This window comes from Oncorhynchus tshawytscha, linkage group LG19, assembly GCF_018296145.1.
Source record: "Oncorhynchus tshawytscha isolate Ot180627B linkage group LG19, Otsh_v2.0, whole genome shotgun sequence".
Lineage (NCBI taxonomy): Eukaryota > Metazoa > Chordata > Actinopteri > Salmoniformes > Salmonidae > Oncorhynchus > Oncorhynchus tshawytscha.
Genome location: NC_056447.1, coordinates 41,886,604 through 41,908,537, shown reverse-complemented (window position 1 = coordinate 41,908,537; position 21,934 = coordinate 41,886,604). Strand labels below are relative to the sequence as shown.

The 21,934-nt window shown below is 37.8% G+C and overlaps 1 protein-coding gene across 1 annotated transcript in view; it reads right to left on the bottom strand.

The window, feature by feature from the left end:
• The window catches only part of LOC112218795 (engulfment and cell motility protein 3), a 50,591-nt gene extending 38,465 nt beyond the window's left edge, over window positions 1-12,126 (bottom strand). The window contains exons 1-4 of the mRNA XM_024379949.2: window positions 11,927-12,126; window positions 9,510-9,618; window positions 8,528-8,568; window positions 8,354-8,426 (exon numbers count right to left, since the gene is read on the bottom strand). Coding sequence (XP_024235717.1) covers window positions 8,354-8,426; window positions 8,528-8,568; window positions 9,510-9,584 — 189 coding nt within the window. The 5' untranslated portion in view covers window positions 9,585-9,618; window positions 11,927-12,126. The remainder of the gene's footprint in view (window positions 1-8,353; window positions 8,427-8,527; window positions 8,569-9,509; window positions 9,619-11,926) is intronic.
• Between the last annotated feature and the right edge of the window lie 9,808 nt (window positions 12,127-21,934).

Here is a 21,934-nt window from a genome sequence, read left to right as displayed (position 1 = left end):
AACTATATACAGTAGGTCTAGTATAACTATATGCAGTGGGAGAATAACAACTATATACAGTAGGTCTACTATAACTATATACAGTAAGTCTGCTATAACTATATACAGTAGGTCTGCTATAACTATATACAGTGGGTCTAATAACAACTATATAGAATAACAACTATATAGGTCTAGTATAACTATATGCAGTGGGAGAATAACAACTATATACAGTAGGTCTACTATAACTATATGCAGTGGGAGAATAACAACTATATACAGTAGGTCTACTATAACTATATGCAGTGGGAGAATAACAACTATATACAGTAGGTCTACTATAACTATATGCAGTGGGAGAATAACAACTATATACAGTAGGTCTAGTATAACTATATGCAGTGGGAGAATAACAACTATATACAGTAGGTCTAGTATAACTATATGCAGTGGGAGAATAACAACTATATACAGTAGGTCTAGTATAACTATATGCAGTGGGAGAATAACAACTATATACAGTAGGTCTACTATAACTATATGCAGTGGGAGAATAACAACTATATACAGTAGGTCTACTATAACTATATACAGTAAGTCTGCTATAACTATATACAGTAGGTCTGCTATAACTATATACAGTAGGTCTGCTATAACTATATACAGTAGGTCTAGTATAACTATATGCAGTGGGAGAATAACAACTATATACAGTAGGTCTACTATAACTATATACAGTAAGACTGCTATAACTATATACAGTAGGTCTGCTATAACTATATACAGTAGGTATAGTATAACCATATACAGTAGGTCTGCTATAACTATATACATTAGTAGGTCTAGTATAACCATATACAGTAGGTCTGCTATAACTATATACATTAGGTCTAGTATAACTATATACAGTAGGTCTAGTATAACTATATACAGTAGGTCTACTATAACCATATACAGTAGGTCTGCTATAACTATATACAGTTTTTCTAGTATAACCATATACAGTAGGTCTGCTATAACTATATACAGTAGGTCTAGTATAACTATATGCAGTGGGAGAATAACAACTATATAGGTCTACTATAACTATATACAGTAAGTCTGCTATAACTATATACAGTAGGTCTGCTATAACTATATACAGTAGGTATAGTATAACCATATACAGTAGGTCTGCTATAACTATATACAGTAGGTCTGCTATAACTATACATTAGGTCTAGTATAACTATATACAGTAGGTCTACTATAACCATATACCATATAACCATATACCATATAACCATATAACCATATACAGTAGGTCTGCTATAACTATATACAGTTTTTCTAGTATAACCATATACAGTAGGTCTACTATAACTATATACAGTAAGTCTGCTATAACTATATACAGTAGGTCTGCTATAACTATATACAGTAGGTATAGTATAACCATATACAGTAGGTCTGCTATAACTATATACATTAGGTCTAGTATAACTATATACAGTAGGTCTAGTATAACTATATACAGTAGGTCTACTATAACCATATACAGTAGGTCTGCTATAACTATATACAGTTTTTCTAGTATAACCATATACAGTAGGTCTGCTATAACCATATACAGTAGGTCTGCTATACCTATATACAGTAGGTCTGCTATAACTATATACAGTATATCTGCTATAACTATATATAGTAGGTCTACTATAACTATATACAGTAGGTCTGCTATAACTATATACAGTAGGTCTACTACAACTATATACAGTAGGTCTGCTATAACTATATACAGTAGGTCTGCTATAACTATATATAGTAGGTCTGCTATAACTATATACAGTAGGAATTATATATACAGTAGGTCTGCTTTAACTATATACAGCAGGTCTATTATAACTACATACAGTAGGTCTACTATAACTATATACAGTAGGTCTGCTATAACTATATACAGTAGGTCTGCTATAACTATATACAGTAGTTCTGCTATAACTATATACAGTAGGTCTGCTATAACTATATACAGTAGGAATTATATATACAGTAGGTCTGCTTTAACTATATACAGTAGGTCTATTATAACTATATACAGTAGGTCTACAATAACTATATACAGTGGGCATTCCATATACAGTAGGTCTGCTATAGCTATATACAGTAGGTCTACTATAACTATATACAGTAGGTCTGCTATAACCATATACAGTAGGTCTGCTATAACTATATACAGTAGGTCTAGTATAACTACATACAGTAGGTCTACTATAACCATATACAGTAGGTCTGCTATAACTATATACAGTTTTTCTAGTATAACCATATACAGTAGGTCTGCTATAACCATATACAGTAGGTCTGCTATAACTATATACAGTAGGTCTGCTATAACTATATACAGTATATCTGCTATAACTATATACAGTAGGTCTGCTATAACTATATACAGTAGGTCTGCTATAACTATATACAGTAGGTCTGCTATAACTATATACAGTAGGTCTACTATAACTATATACAGTAGGTCTGCTATAACTATATACAGTAGGTCTGCTATAACTATATACAGTAGTTCTGCTATAACTATATACAGTAGGTCTGCTATAACTATATACAGTAGGTCTGCTATAACTATATACAGTAGGTCTACAATAACTATATACAGTGGGCATTCCATATACAGTAGGTCTGCTATAGCTATATACAGTAGGTCTACTGTAACTATATACAGTAGGACTGCTATAACTATATACAGTAGGTCTGCTATAACTATATACAGTAGTTCTGCTATAACTATATACAGTAGGAATTATATATACAGTAGGTCTGCTTTAACTATATACAGCAGGTCTATTATAACTACATACAGTAGGTCTGCTATAACTATATACATTAGGTCTAGTATAACCATATACAGTAGGTCTGCTATAACTATATACAGTAGGTCTACTATAACTATATACAGTAGGTCTGCTATAACCATATACAGTAGGTCTGCTATAACTATATACAGTAGGTCTGCTATAACTATATACAGTTTTTCTAGTATAACCATATACAGTAGGTCTGCTATAACCATATACAGTAGGAATTATATATACAGTAGGTCTGCTTTAACTATATACAGTAGGTCTAGTATAACTACATACAGTAGGTCTGCTATAACTATATACAGTAGGTCTGCTATAACTATATACAGTAGGTCTGCTATAACTATATACAGTAGGTCTACTATAACTATATACAGTAGGTCTGCTATAACTATATACAGTAGGTCTGCTATAACTATATACAGTAGTTCTGCTATAACTATATACAGTAGGAATTATATATACAGTAGGTCTGCTTTAACTATATACAGCAGGTCTATTATAACTACATACAGTAGGTCTGCTATAACTATATACAGTAGGTCTATTATAACTATATACAGTAGGTCTACAATAACTATATACAGTGGGCATTCCATATACAGTAGGTCTGCTATAACTATATACAGGGTGTCTGCTATAGCTATATACAGTATGTCTACAAAAACTATATACAGTTGGTCTACAATAACTATATACAGTAGGTATACTATAACTAAATGCATTAGGCATTTGTCGTGGCTGAATCAGAATTATTTAGGTAACATTGATAAATAAGATGTTTTATTTAAATAATAACGCTTATGTGAGATATTTGTCATTAGGATGTCTTCTTTTGGATAATACTGTTGGCAGTTTGCAGTTATCCCTTCTCCAGGGCTTAATCACTAGGGGCCCAGAGAGGGGAGAGGTCAGGCTTGTCTTCATATGTCAATATATCTGTTAAACCATGTGATGCTATGAAGAATATCAGAAGGGGAGGAAGACAGAATGGAGGCTTGTATTCTTATGGGAATGTGTCGGTCCCTATTGTATGTCCCCTCTGAGGTTGCCCTTATCTTGATCTAGTACATGACCTAAGAGGCTCACTGTCTCGGTGAGCTTGTCCAGGAGGGGCTGTATTTGAGATGGGAGTATCTAGAATTGACAATTGATTTTCTGTATGCCATTGGATGAGGTAATGTTTTGGTACTATGTTGTACCAAGAACGAGAAGTAGAACCTCGTTTTAGGAGAGCAAACTGAACGATAATTTATAGCTAATGCTGTCTGGCTATGGGATACTCCTCTTTCAAGTAAAGTCTTCCTTTGTAATGTTCCTAAGATCTGTGTTTCGTCATGTGAGTTGAGATGGGTGTGTCTTGGCTATAAATGATACAAAGAATTGTTTTGTAAGCACTCTCAGAGAATTCATTTATAGACACTGAATTGATCTGAGAGTCAAACAGGGCTATGGTGAAGCTCATATATAAATGAAGATGGGACTTTATAATAGAACTCTGACTTGTGTGTGGTTTGCTCTCTCAATGTTTAGTAATACAGGAAATTACCACGACACATTCTATATACAGTAGGTCTTCTACAACTATATACAGTGGGTCTATTATAACTATATACAGTAGATATATTATAACTAAATACAGTAGGTCTGCTAAAACTACATACAGTAGGTCTGCTATAACTATATACAGTAGGTCTAATAAAACTATATACATTATGTCTACTATAACTATATACAGCAGGTCTACGATAACTATATACAGTAGGTATACTGTAAATATACACAGTAGGTCTACTATAACAAAATACAGTAGGTATACTCTAACTATATACAGTAGGCATTCTATATACAGTAGGTCTGGTATTACTACATACAGTAGGTCTATTATAACAATATACAGTAGGTCTGCTATAACTATATACAGTATGTCTGCTATAACTATATACAGTAGGTCTACAATAACTATATACAGTAGGTCTACTATAACTATATACAGTAGGTTTACTATAACTATATACAGTAGGTCTACTATAACTATATACAGTAGGTCTACTATAACTATATACAGTAGGTCTACTATAACTATATACAGTTAGGTCTATTATAACTATATACAGTAGGTCTACTACAACTATATACAGTAGATCTGCTATAACTAAATGCATTAGTCATTCTATATACAGTAGGTCTGCTATAACTAAATGCATTAAGAATTCTATATACAGTAGGTCTGGTATAACTACATACAGTAAGTCTATTATAACAATATACAGTAGGTCTGCTATAACTATATACAGTATGTCTGCTATAACTATATACAGTAGATCTGCTATAACTATATGCAGCAGGAATTCTATAAAAAGTAGGTATATTATAACTATATACAGCAGGTATACTATAACGATATACAGTATATCTACTATAACTACATACAGTAGGTCTGCTATGACTATATGCAGTAGGCATCCTATAAACAGTAGGTATGCGATTACTACATACAGTAGGTCTACTATAACTATATACAGTAGCTATGCTATAACTATATACAATAGGTATAATATACTATATACAGCAAGTCTACAAAAACAATATACAGTAGGTCTGCTATAACTATATACACTATGTCTGCTATAACTATATACAGTAGGTCTACAATAACTATATACAGTAGGTCTACTATAACTATATACAGTAGGTCTACTATAACTATATACAGTAGGTCTACTATAACTATATACAGTAGGTCTGCTATAACTAAATGCATTAGGCATTCTATATACAGTAGGTCTGCTATAAGTAAATGCATTAGGCATTCTATATACAGTAGGCATGCTATAACTATATACAGTAGGTCTACTATAACTATTTACAGTAGGTCTACAATAGCTATATACTGTATATCTACTATAACTATATACAGGAGGTCTACTATAACTATATACAGTAGGTATATTATAACTATATACAGTAGGTCTACTATAACTACATACAGTAGGTCTACTATAACTATATACAGTAGGTCTGCTATAACTATATACAGTAGGTATATTATAACTATATACAGTAGGTCTACTATAACTATATACAGTAGGTCTGCTATAACTATATACAGTAGGTATATTATAACTATATACAGTAGGTCTACTATAACTACATACAGTAGGTCTACTATAACTATATACAGTAGGTCTACTATAACTATATACAGTAGGTCTGCTATAACTATATACAGTAGGTCTACTATAACTATATACAGTAGGTCTACTATAACTATATACAGTAGGTATATTATAACTATATACAGTAGGTCTACTATAACTATATACAGTAGGTCTGCTATAACTAAATGCATTAGGCATTCTATATACAGTAGGCATGCTATAACTATATACAGTAGGTCTACTATAACTATTTACAGTAGGTCTACAATAGCTATATACTGTATATCTACTATAACTATATACAGGAGGTCTACTATAACTATATACAGTAGGTCTACTATAACTATATACAGTAGGTCTGCTATAACTATATACAGTAGGTCTGCTATAACTATATACAGTAGGTCTACTATAACTATATACAGTAGGTATATTATAACTATATACAGTAGATCTACTATAAAAAATATACAGTAGGTCTGCTATAACTAAATGCATTAGGCATTCTATATACAGTAGGTCTGCTATAACTAAATGCATTAGGCATTCTATATACAGTAGGTTTGCTATAACTATATACAGTAGGTCTGATATAACTAAATGCATTAGGCATTCTATATACAGTAGGTCTGCCATAACTATATACAGTAGGTCTATTATAACTATATACAGTAGGTCTACTATAACTATATACAGTAGGTCTGCTATAACTATATACAGTACGTCTACTATAACTATATATGGTAGATCTACTATAACTATATACATTAGGTCTGCTATAACTATATACAGTAGGTCTACTATAACTATATACAGTAGATCTACTATATACAGTAGGTCTGCTATAACTAAATGCATTTGGGATTCTATATACAGTAGGTCTACTATAACTATATACAGTAGGTCTACTTTAACTATATACAGTAGGTCTGCTATAACTAAATGCATTAGGCATTCTATATACAGTAGGTCTGCTATAACTAAATGCATTAGGCATTATATATACAGTAGGTCTGCTATAACTATATACAGTAGGTCTACTATAACTATATACAGTAGGTCTGCTATAACTATATACAGTAGGTTTACTATAACTATATACAGTAGGCATTCTATATACAGTAGATCTGCTATAACTATATACAGTAGGTCTACATTAGCTATAGACATTAGGTCTGCTAAAACTACATACAGTAGGTCTGCTATAACTATATACAGTAGGTCTACTACAACTATATACAGTAGGTATATTATAACTATATACAGTAGGTCTACTATAACTATATACAATAGGTCTGCTATAACTATATACAGTAGGTTTACTATAACTATATACAGTAGGCATTCTATATACAGTAGATCTGCTATAACTATATACAGTAGGTCTACATTAGCTATATACATTAGGTCTGCTAAAACTACATACAGTAGGTCTGCTATAACTATATGCAGTACGTCTACAATAGCTATGTACATTCGGTCTGTTATAAATATATACAGTAGGCATTCTATATACATTCGGTCTGCTATAACTATATGCAGTAGGTCTACTATAACTATATACAGTAGGCATTCTATATACAGTAGGTCTGCTATAACTATATACAGTAGGTCTGCTATAACTATATAAAGTAAGTCTACAATAGCTATATACAGTAGGTCTGCTAAAACTACATACAGTGGGTCTGCTATAAATATATACAGTAGGTCTACTATAACTATATACATTATGTCTACTATAACTATATACATTATGTCTACTATAACTATATACAGTAGGTCTACCATATACAGTAGGTACGCTATAACTATATACAGTAGATCTGCTTAATATTGTGTTTATATTTTTGTTCAGTAGAATTAGAGAGGGGGAAAAGAAAGAGAGTGAGGGAGAGAGAGAAGGGGGGAGGAGCAAGGGGGACGAGAGAGAGAGAGCGAGAGAGAGCAAGAAATTAAGTAGGTTTAGTTTAATTTGTCATTCATGCCTGCACTGGCCCAGGAAATAGCTGGAATCTCTCCTCAGACACACAACTGTAACAGTGCCAACCAGCCCTCCTATTACCCCATGCTCATCACACACCCAGTGGAATAACAATGAACACAGCCACAGCATACCCCTTGGTAGAGGTTTGTGTTTGGCCTTTTCAAAAGTCACAAGCTTAGTTTAGCTCCAACAGCTACCCAGACCAAGGCCACTGGCGTTGATGACATATCAGACATCACTGGCATGACAGGGACACCACACCCTCTACTGTCAACTTAAAGTATTGAAGTCACACACTGGACAGACAGAAAGACCTATGTTTGTTTACAGACAGCCTCCATGTTCACTGAAAAGAAAGAGAATCAACTCACAGATTCAGTGATGTAGGTCTGAACACCGTCGGCATACTGGAGGGCGTAGTTATCAGGGCCTGGGAGATTCCACCTAAAACCCAGTCATCATAGGCACTGTAACTACTGCAAGTGGACAAAGTATTTGCTTGAACTCTACAAGGATAACATGAACACACACACACAGACACTTACCCATCACAAACCTCCTTTATTACAGCAGAAAGGGGCTTTTTCTGTCAGGAGAAAAACATAGTTGTGGTCAATAAGCAGCAGAAGGTAAGAAGTGATTTCGATATCATGCTTTCATTTTGGAAACCATGGTGGATTAACTATAGTACACTGGTCCTATGACCCTGAGCCTGCTGATCCAAGATAAACTCAAAGCTTTTACTTCCTCTATGCTGTTGATTTATGAGGCAACAGGGACATTCGGTAGAGTGAATAAATAAGAGAAACTGAGACAAACTACTTTAATGTCTACACTTCAATTGCCCTGTAATTTGTGGTATACATGGTGGTCAACCAATCAAAAGTGTTTGTGTACTGTGGTAGATCTATCACTGCCCTGTAATTTGTGGTCTGTAGGGGGTCAACCAATCAGAGGTTTTTGGTGAGGTCTGGTAGTCCAATAGGAGTGCTTCTGAGGGACTTGCCGTTAGTTTTTTTCTCCCATGAAATGTCTACAGAAGCAGCTTGTTCAAACTTCACAGGCACCCATATCTAACTAAAACCTTTTATTTAATTATGGCCTTGGTCTATTAACAGTTTGACATCCTAAACACCCAGCACATTAGCTCCCGAGTGGCGCAGCGGTCTAAGGTACTGCATCTCAGTGCTAGAGGCGTCACTACAGACCCTGGTTCGATTGCAGGCTGTATCACAACCGGATGTGATTGGGAGTCCCATAGGGCGGCACACAATTGTCCCAGCATCGTCTGGGTTAGTGTTTGGCCGGGGTGGACCATCATTGTAATGCCGAGGTGCATCAGCCCTTCATAAAAAACATTATTATCCTGCCCATCTCCGCTCAGTATTGCTACATATACCACAGCTCTAATACAACCCACAGGCTGCAATACGGATTCCTATTGTAACTTTCCACTTAGGCGTTGATAGTACAGTAGATTTTCTAAACTCTCTGACTCAGGCTCCACTCCTGTGTTCTGATGCTTACCTGGTCCAGTTGAATGAGCTGAGGGTATGCCCCTGGCATCTGGATGGCAATCTTCACAATATCCTGTTGGGGCATCTTGAAGTGTGTGTATGTTTGTCCTCCTAAGACTCTGAGAGATAAGGTCAAATGAGGTTAATATTACTATCAAATAATTCAGACAGTAAATTAGTATTTTTCTGTACGTTTCTTGCCTGACCAGATTGGCCCTGCCCTCGAGTCATTGGAGCTTTCATTTTCCAAATGAATTTGCTGAACTTATATCTTCCTCTTTTAAGGTACTATGTCTACATTTGCTTCAGTGTGTACAGAAACATAGCCCTTTCTGTGCATAGGACTACATACAATTGAATACAAGGCCAGACAAAGACAGAGATGCATACACAACCTCCATGGCACACATAGACATCCATTTCCTCCTCAGCTCACAGATGGGAGTCCCAGAAGAGAGGACAGTCAAGCTCTTTTCATACTCTCTCCAGCACATATGGAAACACTAAAGTTTTTTAAACAATTCTGCACATGCTTCACTTGATGAAAAGGGAAATATATGTGTGTGTATCTCCCATTCATAGGTCAATGGAACTAACCTACAAAAAATATGTTATGTTTTATTATTGGTGTTTAAGTGCCATTTCTGTCAAAACATGGACACTTCCTCTTTCACCTGACAAACTGCACATAGTTTTCTAGAACCCTTCCATTTCAGTAGCCCTATGTCATCCCAAGTAGGTTAATAGATGTTAACTTGTAGCCTACATTGATAGCTGATCACATAACACTGTAATTACTGGAATGTCATAAGCTCTTCAGCCTTGGTATTTTGTTAAGACACATTTAAAGCAGAGCAGATGGAAACTCTAACCTGAAAATGTTCTCACTCACTTCATATACTAATACTCTTGAAGCCTTGTGAAAGACAATGCTCCTTCGACCCAAACATTACTATACTAGCCTACTATTAATACAAGGCAATTATAATAATAAGCCTTTTGTGAACTAACACTCGCACTTTACTTTTTTCCCTCTTACTAGCAGTGACTTTGCTGATAGCTACTTTATTGAGGACAATGTTACTTATTATGACTGAGATATTTGGTTGTACCGCCTAGCTATCTTAAGATGAATCCACTAACTGTAAGTCGCACCGGATAAGAGTGTCTGCTAAATTACTAAAATGCTAAATGTAGGCTACATGACAGACTGGCAGGGAGAGCAGTGTTTGGGTTTCCTAGGCTCTCTCCCCTGCCTGTCCCAGCATGCATTGGGCTGCACCCTCTCGCTGCTACTACTGCAAGAGGAAGAGGTGCGAGAGAGAGAAAAAGAAAAGAGAGAAAGAGAATGTGTTGTATGAGTGTAGAGGTAAAGTGTGAATCAGTGTCTCTGCATTTGTAAATCCTGTATATGAATGGTATAACTACAGTTCACTCCTCTTATGTTTGTTGTGTAGTAAATATTTCACATTTTATTTTCATCATTTTTTGTTTTTTCCTGTGAAGCACATTGCGTTGCATTCCATGTTGGAAATGTGCTGTATAAATAAAGCTTGATTTGATAACAGTGAACCATATAGGAATAGTGCCCATGACCATATAGGGCTATGCATAAATGTGTATCCTCCAGTCTCCCTTCTGTTAGCCTGCTGAACTAACACTGTGCCATGCCCCTTGACGCTGTAATAACCATCCCACCGCCTGTCCCCTTAGGGGGTGGGGAGTAACTGGCCTTCAGCTCCCTGGAATTCCAATCCTGACAGACCACCTACAACTGCCACCACAAACACACACACACACACACACACATACAAACACACACACTTTGAAGTCTGTTGTCATCGGCACCACCACTTGAGAGGGGTTATTAGTGCCTGAGGATCTACATTCTGGGTGCTGAGTAGAACTTTGTCAATGGCAGTTGTCGACACACTAGTGAAATTGATACATGGCTCGAGAGCCAGCCCTTTTCTGTCGTGATTAATTGCAAATGTATGTCGAAACATTGAGGATTGCTTGTTACCTGACACTTTACAAAAATGGAATGGAAACTATTTTCTTTGCAGTAAGCCATTTCACAGTACATGCTAGCATACACTGAAAACGACTTTAAAAATACCAACCAATGAATTAAACTATTCATTATGTAGGTTGATTCGAGTTGTTGTTTCACTCATATATAAAAGTTAGGGTGACTGACTATTGATGATGTCAACGCTCCTCAGCCCGTGTATCCTACTAGTTCGCCATAGACACAAAAAAAGGACGAAACAGGTAACGTTAAAAAGAAACAGGTAATGCTGAATTTGGGACCCGGGGGGCATTTGTATCAGGTTCACGAAACAGATTTGTTCATTCTCGTTCGCAAAGTTTAGCGAACAATCAAAGAAAATATCTGGTTGAGTTGCACTTTTATTTGGCTCCTACCTGTTTGAAAAGAAAAGTTACTGTCCTCGCGAAAGCGCCGAGATCGGGACTGGAAGCATTTGAAATCTCTCCCTAGAGAGGACGACAATAATCCGAGAGTGAATTATATTTTCAACTATTTTGGAGAACCTATGTGCCTAGGTGGAGAGGTTTCCAAAAATTATTGACCATGCAAAGTTCCGGGTTGAGTTTAGTCACCCGCCCCCTGTAGGAAGCACTGTGTGTCGACCATAGACAGTGAAAAGAAGGTATGGAGTACCACAGAATGAATCATAACACCCATAAAACCTAGTGGTCAAACAGGGAAATGGTTCCAATCGTTTTTACACCATTCATTTTTCCCGTAGAAGATTTTAGAAACACTTAAAATAAGGGCTGTGTAGGCTTACTGTGGTGTGACGTTTTGATAACCATGTAAATCCCTCTTGGACAAGGTAACTTTTATCAATATATTCGCCTGTATTTACCCCCCAAAATGTAAATGCTAATTAGCTGCTAATGTGGCTATCATAAAGAAATACAAATGCCATGATGATCTGGACGAGACTGCCGAATCGAGGCAAAAGTAAAAACATCTCTGGATTAACTTTGTTATCTAAATGTAGTTATGAATAAATGTGCAACATTTCTTTAAATTGACAATTCTGTGAACTGTCTTGTGCAAGTTTTAAATTGACACAATTCCTTTTAGTTAGGTGTCAGCTAGAGATGAAATGCAGGAGCTTGCAGGGATTTATAGTTTTGCATGTCTACTTTGATGAAAATTAGCTAAATTAGCGTTTTCGAATCTGAAAGTAAATAGAGTCGAATATATTGATAAAAGTCACCTTGTCTGATAGAGACTTACATGGTTATCAAAACGTCACGCCAGGGTAAGCTATTTTAAGTGTTTCTAAAATGAATGGTGGAAAATGATTGGAACCATTTCCCTGTTTGACCACTTGGTTTTATGTAAAAAATAAATTAAAAAAAGTATTTAACCTTTATTTAACTAGGCAAGTCAGTTAAGAACAAATTCTTATTTACAATGACGGCCTACACTGGCCAACGCCGGACCAATTGCGCGCCACCCTATAGAACTCCCGATCACAGCTGGTTGTGATAGAGCCTGGATTCAAACCAGGGTGTCTGTAGTGACGCCTCCAGCACTGAGATGCAGTGCCTTAGACCACTGCGCCATTCGGGAGCCTCAGGTATTATGACACCTCCACCGTGGAGCTGTATATAAACCCTGGAATGCTGAGCTATGAGAGGCTTATACCTCAGTGCTATGGAGACACCGGTCGGCCATATTGGCACTCCCAGAAGGAGCAGTCCTCCATAGTCTACCACAGTATGAATCATGTGTTTAGTGAATCCGCCAGATCAGAGGCAGAAGGGGTGACCAGGGATGTTCTCTTCATACGTGTGTGAATTGGACCATTTTCATGTCCTGCTAAGCATTCAAAATGTAACAAGCACTTTTGGGTGTCAGGGGAAATGTATGGAGTAAAAATACATCATTTTCTTTAGGAATGTAGTGAAGTCATAGTTGTCAAAAATATAAATAGTAAAGTAAAGTACAGACACCCCAAAAAACGACTTAAAAGGATTTTTTTTGAAGTACTTTACACCACTGAGTATGAGTCATAATGCGTCACTCAACAAGGCCATGATGATCTGGGCGGGACTGCCAAATCAAGGCAAAGGTAATGCTGCGTTCACGTGCTAGTAGGAATTAGGAAACTCCAAAATTTCCCACTTGCTAATTGGTTGTAGTTATACACATACGCATTCAACGAATCAGCAGGTCCGAAAATGTTAGTTGTTCCCGCTAGTTCCCCGCTAGTTACTAGTTCCCGCTAGTATGTGAACGCAGCATAATAATCTCTGGATTAACTATCTAATGTTAGCTACATTTTGTAATTAATAAATTAGCTAAAGTTGTTTAAATGGACAATTGTGAACTATGCTAGGCAAGTTTTGGTTAGCTAGTTAGTAACATTAGCCTGGCTAGATGGCTACATTAGTGGTCTTCGTCTATCCATTTAAATGCATGTGAAATTCATAAAAACTAGTTTAGCTTTCTTTGGCTTTTATAAACCAACAGTCTAGCTTGCTAGTTAACTAGCTAGATAACTTAGATAGTGAAGCTGGGGCTAGGTATTCTTGCTTATGTGTGTTTGTGGGTGAGGGGTTGTTAGCCTACATCAAGTACTACTTAACTTGTAGCTACCCTAGTTAGCTGTATTATTTTAGTCTGGTTTTTTGAGGTTTCAGAGATGGAGTGATTAACAACCTCTCTCGAATCAACAGTGTGCCATAGAATGCAAGGGAAGCCAGCGAGCATTTGGTCTCCCTTGATTAAAAAAAAAGTATAAAATACAAGCCAATCTGCATTGAGCTCAGCTGGCGCACCAAAAAAAAGTGTCAAGGAAAGCCAGTTTGGATTGGCTTTACACCAATTACATCACATCATGAGCAAAGTGTAATTGACAAAAATTAGCCATGGATGAGATAAGGATTTGGACTTGTGGGTTTACTTTATTCTCTGTACTGGCCAATAGAGCCCCACAGTGGAGAGGTCATAATACCCTTAAAACCTAGTGGTCAAACAGGGAAATGGTTCCAATCGTTTTTCCATCATTTTATAAACTTAAAATAAGGCCTGTATTTCATGTAGGCTTACCCTGGCGTGGCGTTTTGATAACCATTTAAATCTCTCTTGGACAAGGTGACTTTTATCAGTATATTCGTCTCTATTTACACTCAGATTCGAAAATGAACCGATCCCCACCCTTTCTATATGTTGTCTTGTCTGTCTTTCCGCCTCTATATTTTGTCCCATAGCAGTAGAGTCCGTTAGAGGGTTGGCAGAGTAGAGCAGGGCCAAGGGTGGGCCCCATATTGTGTGCAGCAATAGAGCGAGATTGTAGTGCCTTTCACCATATTGTTTGCAGTGCCTTCCCTTAGAATAACTATCTTGTTGCAGTGCCATATCAGAATAATTCACAGTGTGCAGTAGAGTGAGATTTGTGGTGCCTTTCACCACATTGTTGCAGTGCCATATCAGTGTGCAGTGTGTCACCTTTGCATGCCCGATGTGGGATCGGGGTCCGATCCATGTTAACCCATGAATTTAAAATAAAACTTACCTTGAGCATACTTACCTGTCCTGGTCTTCTTTGTTGGGATTGTGTGCTGGATAATATTAAATCCTGTGTTGAGTGGAGTAAAAAGGGTTCACACTAAACTGTGATACACACATATTTATTCTACTTTGTTTGTGTTTCACCTAACCTCATGACCAAAAACACATATTGCTATAGATGTCATAATATGGGCTATTTTCAGCCCTTTTCCTGGGTAGCTTGATCTGAGTTGAATCTTTGTCAGGTCATTAATCACCCTCCTCCCACCCCAACAACCTGCTCCTTAAACAGAAAGAGCCTTAGAAGATTGAAAGCAACAAAAAAATCTAGAAAACAAAAACAAGCCGTGGATTTTTGTCCATCCTTCCCCAATTCAGAATATATAATTTTCATACTCATGGCACACTTTGTGTAACAGCATTGAAGATTGAAATAAATAAAAAAATACTATAAAATAAAACTGTGGATTTTTGGCCATCCTCCCCTGAGTCTGAATATGTAATTGAAAAGTTTCATAGGCATCAATACTCTCATGGGAATCCACCTCTCTCATCGGTACTGGTCCACTGATGCAGCCCTCAGTGTACACATAAATAGCTAGTAAAATGGCACGCAAACGCATTGAGCAGCTATGTAGGTACATGCACTTTTTGGATCCAAATTCAACAAATGAGACAGACAAATTGTAGAAAGTTAGGCCTTTCATCCACATTTTGCAACACAACTTCCCCAAACTATTTCATCCCTGGCAAGCCCTCTCTGTGGATGAGGCAATGATCCAATTTGACAGTAGACTCTTTATGGAAACAGGTCATGCTGAAAAACCCAGTGAAGTGGGGGTTTAAAATACGGTGTCTGTGTGACTCATTGACTGGTTACTGCCTTGTTTTCAATGTGCACACAGGTCGGGAGGGTGGGGGTGGGGTGAAGCATGAGAGGCTACCTATTGTCACACCACCATCTTTACACAGACAACTTTTTCAAATCCATTCCTCTGGTGAGAGACTTGCTTGACACCAACACATATTATTGTGGCACAGTAAGGCCCAATCGTAAGAACTTCCCCAAGGCCATTATGGAGGGCAAGCTCCAGAGAGGTCAGTGTGAAATGGTCAGTAGATCATGTAACGGCATGTCGCTGGAGGGACTAAAGAGAGGTGTATTTTCTGTCCACAAACAGCTCAGAGAAGGACATCCTCAAACTATTGTCTTAAGTTCAGGCAGAACAAATGTATATCTTTTGCAGAGTTTGTAATGAATTACAACAAGAAAATGGTCAGGGTTGACCATCTTGACCAGCTCAGGAGCAACTATAATGTTGGATGCACTGGCAGAAAATGGTGGAAATACAGCACGTACACCATTTTCTGTCTGTGAATGAGGTTGGACTTTTAGCGTGTGTAGCACATTAGTACGTAGGGAGCACCGATTTGTGTCACCTCATTAGTCAATATGTGTTATACCTGTGCTGGCTTGTCTATATAGTTATTCAGAAGGAGTTTCACCAGTGCTGGCCCAAGTGATATTTAAGAGTGGCTGGCCCAGTGCTCCAGTTGTCTTGAGAGATGCGAAGGGTCAACACCTTTAGTTGACCATTAGATTTCTAGAAAAACATTCCTTTGTCTGATCTTCCCTGTTTTTGTTTTGTTCAACTTTTTGGTTTGCATTCTGTCTTTAAGTTTCGTAATGGGTTTTTCTTTTGTTTGTATCTCAGGGGGCAAATTTAGGGGACGCTCATGGTGAATGTCTTTTAGGTCCCAGTTGTTGTTGCTAGTTAACTTTCAGAACCCATCTGTTTTGTTTTGGTTGTTGTCAGTGAATCTTTGTTAATTCCCCCTTCTGTTAGATACTGGCCTTCTAGGCAGAGTTGCAAAGAAAAAGCCATATCTCAGACTGGCCAATACATTTTTTTAAATACTGAAACGTTTGAACGGTAGTGTATGTAAAATATTTGGACACCTACTCATTCCAGTGTTTTTCTTTATTTGTACTATTTTCTACATTGTAGAATAATAGGGAAGACATCAAAACTATGAAATTAACACATTTGGAATCATACAGTAACCAAAAAAGTGTTTAAAAAAATCTAAATATATTTTATATTTGAGATTCTTCAAAGTAGCCACCCTTTGGCTTGATGACAGCTTTGCACACTCTTGGCATTCTCTCAACCTGTCATCTAGGCAGAAGGTGGCTACTTTGAAGAATCTCAAATATACACTGCTCAAAAAAATAAAGGGAACACTTAAACAACACAATGTAACTCAAAGTCAATAACACTTCTGTGAAATCAAACTGTCCACTTAGGAAGCAACACTGATTGACAATACATTTCACATGCTGTTGTGCAAATGGAATAGATAACAGGTGGAAATTATAGGCAATTAGCAAGACACCCCCAATAAAGGAACTTCTCAGTTCCTATGCTTCCTGGCTGATGTTTTGGTCACTTTTGAATGCTGGTGGTGCTTTCACTCTAGTGGTAGCATGAGACGGAGTCTACAACCCACACAAGTGGCTCAGGTAGTGCAGCTCATCCAGGATGGTACATCAATGCGAGCTGTGGTAAGAAGGTTTGCTGTGTCTGTCAGCGTAGTGTTCAGAGCATGGAGTCGCTACCAGGAGACAGGCCAGTACATCAAGAGACGTGGAGAAGGCCGTAGGAGGGCAACAACCCAGCAGCAGGACCGCTACCTCCGCCTTTGTGCAAGGAGGAGCACTGCCAGAGCCCTGCAAAATGACCTCCAGCAGGCCACAAATGTGCATGTGTCTGCTCAAACGGTCAGAAACAGACTCCATGAGGGTGGTATGAGGGCCCGACGTCCACAGGTGGGGGTTGTGCTTACAGCCCAACACCGTGCAGGACGTTTGGCATTTGCCAGAGAACATTGGCAAATTCCCCACTGGCGCCCTGTGCTCTTCACAGATGAAAGCAGGTTCACACTGAGCACATGTGACAGTCTGGAGACGCCGTGGAGAACGTTCTGCTGCCTGCAACATCCTCCAGCATGACCGGTTTGGCGGTGGGTCAGTCATGGTGTGGCGTGGCATTTCTTTGGGGGGCCGCACAGCCCTCCATGTGCTCGCCAGAGGTACCCTGACTGCCATTAGGTACCGAGATGAGATCCTCAGACCCCTTGTGAGACCATATGCTGGTGCGGTTGGCCCTGGGTTCCTCCTAATGCAAGACAATGCTAGACCTCATGTGGCTGGAGTGTGTCAGTAGTTCCTGCAAGAGGAAGGCATTGATGCTATGTTCTGGCCCGCCCGTTCCCCAGACCTGAATCCAATTGAGCACATCTGGGACATCATGTCTCGCTCCATCAAACCAACGCCACGTTGCACCACAGACTGTCCAAGAGTTGGCGGATGCTTTAGTCCAGATCTGGGAGGAGATCCCTCAGGAGACCATCCGCCACCTCATCAGGAGCATGCCCAGGCGTTATAGGGAGGTCATACAGGCACGTGGAGGCCACACACACTACTGAGCCTCATTTTGACTTGTTTTAAGGACATTACATCAAAGTTGGATCAGCCTGTAGTGTGGTTTTTCACTTTAATTTTGAGTGTGACTCCAAATCCAGACCTCCATGGGTTGATAAATTTGATTTCCATTGATAATTTTTGTGTGATTTTGTTGTCAGCACATTCAACTATGTAAAGAAAAAAGTATTTAATAAGAATATTTCATTCATTCAGATCTAGGATGTGTTATTTTAGTGTTCCCTTAATTTTTTTGAGCAGTGTATATAATTACTCTACAATGCAGAAGATAGTAAAAAATAAATTAAAACCCTTGAATGAGTAGGTGTCCAAACTTTTGACTGGTACTGTATATATTTTGAGTGAGTAATTTAGTCAAATATACAACAATTGAAATACTCTAGGGTTCTATGTTGTGTTGAGAGATAGTATTTTTTGACAGTGATTGTCTACACAAAATGAGTGTTATTCCTATTTACATGAATGCAGTGTCATATTAAAGAAAAGTGCTCATTACAACTAAGTTAACTTGTAGTTGTCTTTTTTTTTTAGCTATGTCTTTGTTTGAAATGTGTGAAAATTCTCAGTAATCTACAGTATAATTCTATTGGGGTCTAAAGAGTTAGTGTGAGTATATATAAATCATTGTTGTAAACCTAGGATGGTGTCACACTTTCCCCCCATCCTTAGCAATTACAGATTATTAAACTAATTGCAGTCTAAACTGAAGATCATGATTAATTGATTATTGGACTCAGGTGTTAGCTGGGGCAAAAGTGTGACACTCATGTCCCGAAGGACTGGAGTTGCCCATCCATGTTATATTTTAGGTATTTTGCAGACACTCTTATCCAGAGCTATTTACATGAGCAATTAGGGTTAAGTGCCTTGCTCAAGGGCACAGAGTTTTTTAAATCAAATCAGCTGATTTTCAAACCAGTGAACTTTCAGTTACTGGCCCAACGATCTTAACCGCTAGCCCACCTGCCGCCCTGTTGTAGACCATAGACCCGTCCCAACTTTTCCAACATTACAGTAGGTCTACTGTAAATGCATTTTCATTTCAAGGGGAAATTCAGTGAAACACCTATAGAGCGCTCAAAATTAGTATAGGTGGGTTTAGAATACACTAAAATATGGCGCATTCATTATTTTCCACATTCAGTATTTAAAAATGTAATACATTTTTGGGGGGAATGATGTGATCGTTGTCCGCATTCAAATATATATGGTATTTCAATTATATAGGCTACTACTAATCCATAAATATGAATCTGGTCTGATAAATATTGTCAGATTATATTATCTTGATTTTGGATAACCTACCTACAGAGCTGTGCAGCAGCCAATGCTACATGTTTTGCAATCCAATTCATGCAGTCATCATAGTTGTATATGGGGTTCTTTAGCCATAGTAAGTTCTAACATTGCATTACCTGCAATTTGGCCTTCTCTGCCAACAACAATAAGATAAGACAAAAACGGAAAAAAACTATGCAAAGTTTACAAATACATATCTAAAAATATATATATTCCTTTCATGTGTGATGTAACTCAACAGTTTAGTCATCATGATCCTATTATTACGAATGGAATGATACTGTAGATCCTCTTGAGCCTCTTAACACATCCAATGTTACATGTAAGCAGACTCAGCTTCAATTCCCTGGGCAATGAAGGCTTCAGTAAACTGGCAACACCACCCAACCCAGACCGATGGTGCAATCTTAACGGGTTGGAGTGGTGTAAAGTGCAATGATGTGAGAGAAGTTTGATACCGATGCTAGTTTTTGTCAATATATTTCATACACCATAACCACAAATTAGTAATATATCTGACAGATATACACTGAGTATAGAAACATTAAGAACACCTGCTCTTTCCATGACAAAGACTGACCAGGTGAATGCTATGATGCCTTATTGTAACTTCTTAAATCAACTTCGATCAGTGTAGGGCAGGGATCATCAACTAGATTCAGCCACGGGCTGATTTCTTTTTTTGAGCGGATGGACGGGGGCCGGAACATAATAACAAATCATTTGTAGCCTGCAAATTGACAGCAAGAAGCCCAGACATATTTTATTAAAAGATTATTTCAAACCTTGCTTACATTTGTATATGATCACGTGTCGCTCTATTATGTTTGGAAAAACATAGGAACAGATTTCCCAAATTAAAATAAATTGGAGCTGATTTCCTGGTGTTTTTTTACATTTTTTAATAGAAAACAATGGAAATTCAACTTTTTTTTTTGCTCAGAAAACCTGTGGGGGGGCAATAAAACACTGGTGTAGGGGTATGGTGGTGTAGGTGCCAGGCACAGCGGTTTGGGTCAAGTACTGCAACGCTGCTTGGTATTTTCACGCTCAACAGTTTCCCACGTGTATCAAGAATGGTCCACCACCCACAGGACATCCAGCCAACTTGACAAAACTGTGGGAAGCTTTGGAGTCAACATGGACCATCATCACTGTGGAATGCTTTCAACACATATACACATATACATATACAGTGCCTTGCGAAAGTATTCGGCCCCCTTGAACTTTGCGACCTTTTGCCACATTTCAGGCTTCAAACATAAAGATATAAAACTGTGTTTTTTTGTGAAGAATCAACAACAAGTGGGACACAATCATGAAGTGGAACGACATTTATTGGATATTTCAAACTTTTTTAACAAATCAAAAACTGAAAAATTGGGCGTGCAATATTATTCAGCCCCTTTACTTTCAGTGCAGCAAACTCTCTCCAGAAGTTCAGTGAGGATCTCTGAATGATCCAATGTTGACCTAAATGACTAATGATGATAAATACAATCCACCTGTGTGTAATCAAGTCTCCGTATAAATAAACCTGCACTGTGATAGTCTCAGAGATCCGTTAAAAGCGCAGAGAGCAGCATGAAGAACAAGGAACACACCAGGCAGGTCCGAGATACTGTTGTGAAGAAGTTTAAAGCCGGATTTGGATACAAAAAGATTTCCCAAGCTTTAAACATCCCAAGGAGCACTGTGCAAGCGATAATATTGAAATGGAAGGAGTATCAGACCACTGCAAATCTACCAAGACCTGGCCGTCCCTCTAAACTTTCAGCTCATACAAGGAGAAGACTGATCAGAGATGCAGCCAAGAGGCCCATGATCACTCTGGATGAACTGCAGAGATCTACAGCTGAGGTGGGAGACTCTGTCCATAGGACAACAATCAGTTGTATATTGCACAAATCTGGCCTTTATGGAAGAGTGGCAAGAAGAAAGCCATTTCTTAAAGATATCCATAAAAAGTGTTGTTTAAAGTTTGCCACAAGCCACCTGGGAGACACACCAAACATGTAGAAGGTGCTCTGGTCAGATGAAACCAAAATTGAACTTTTTGGCAACAATGCAAAAC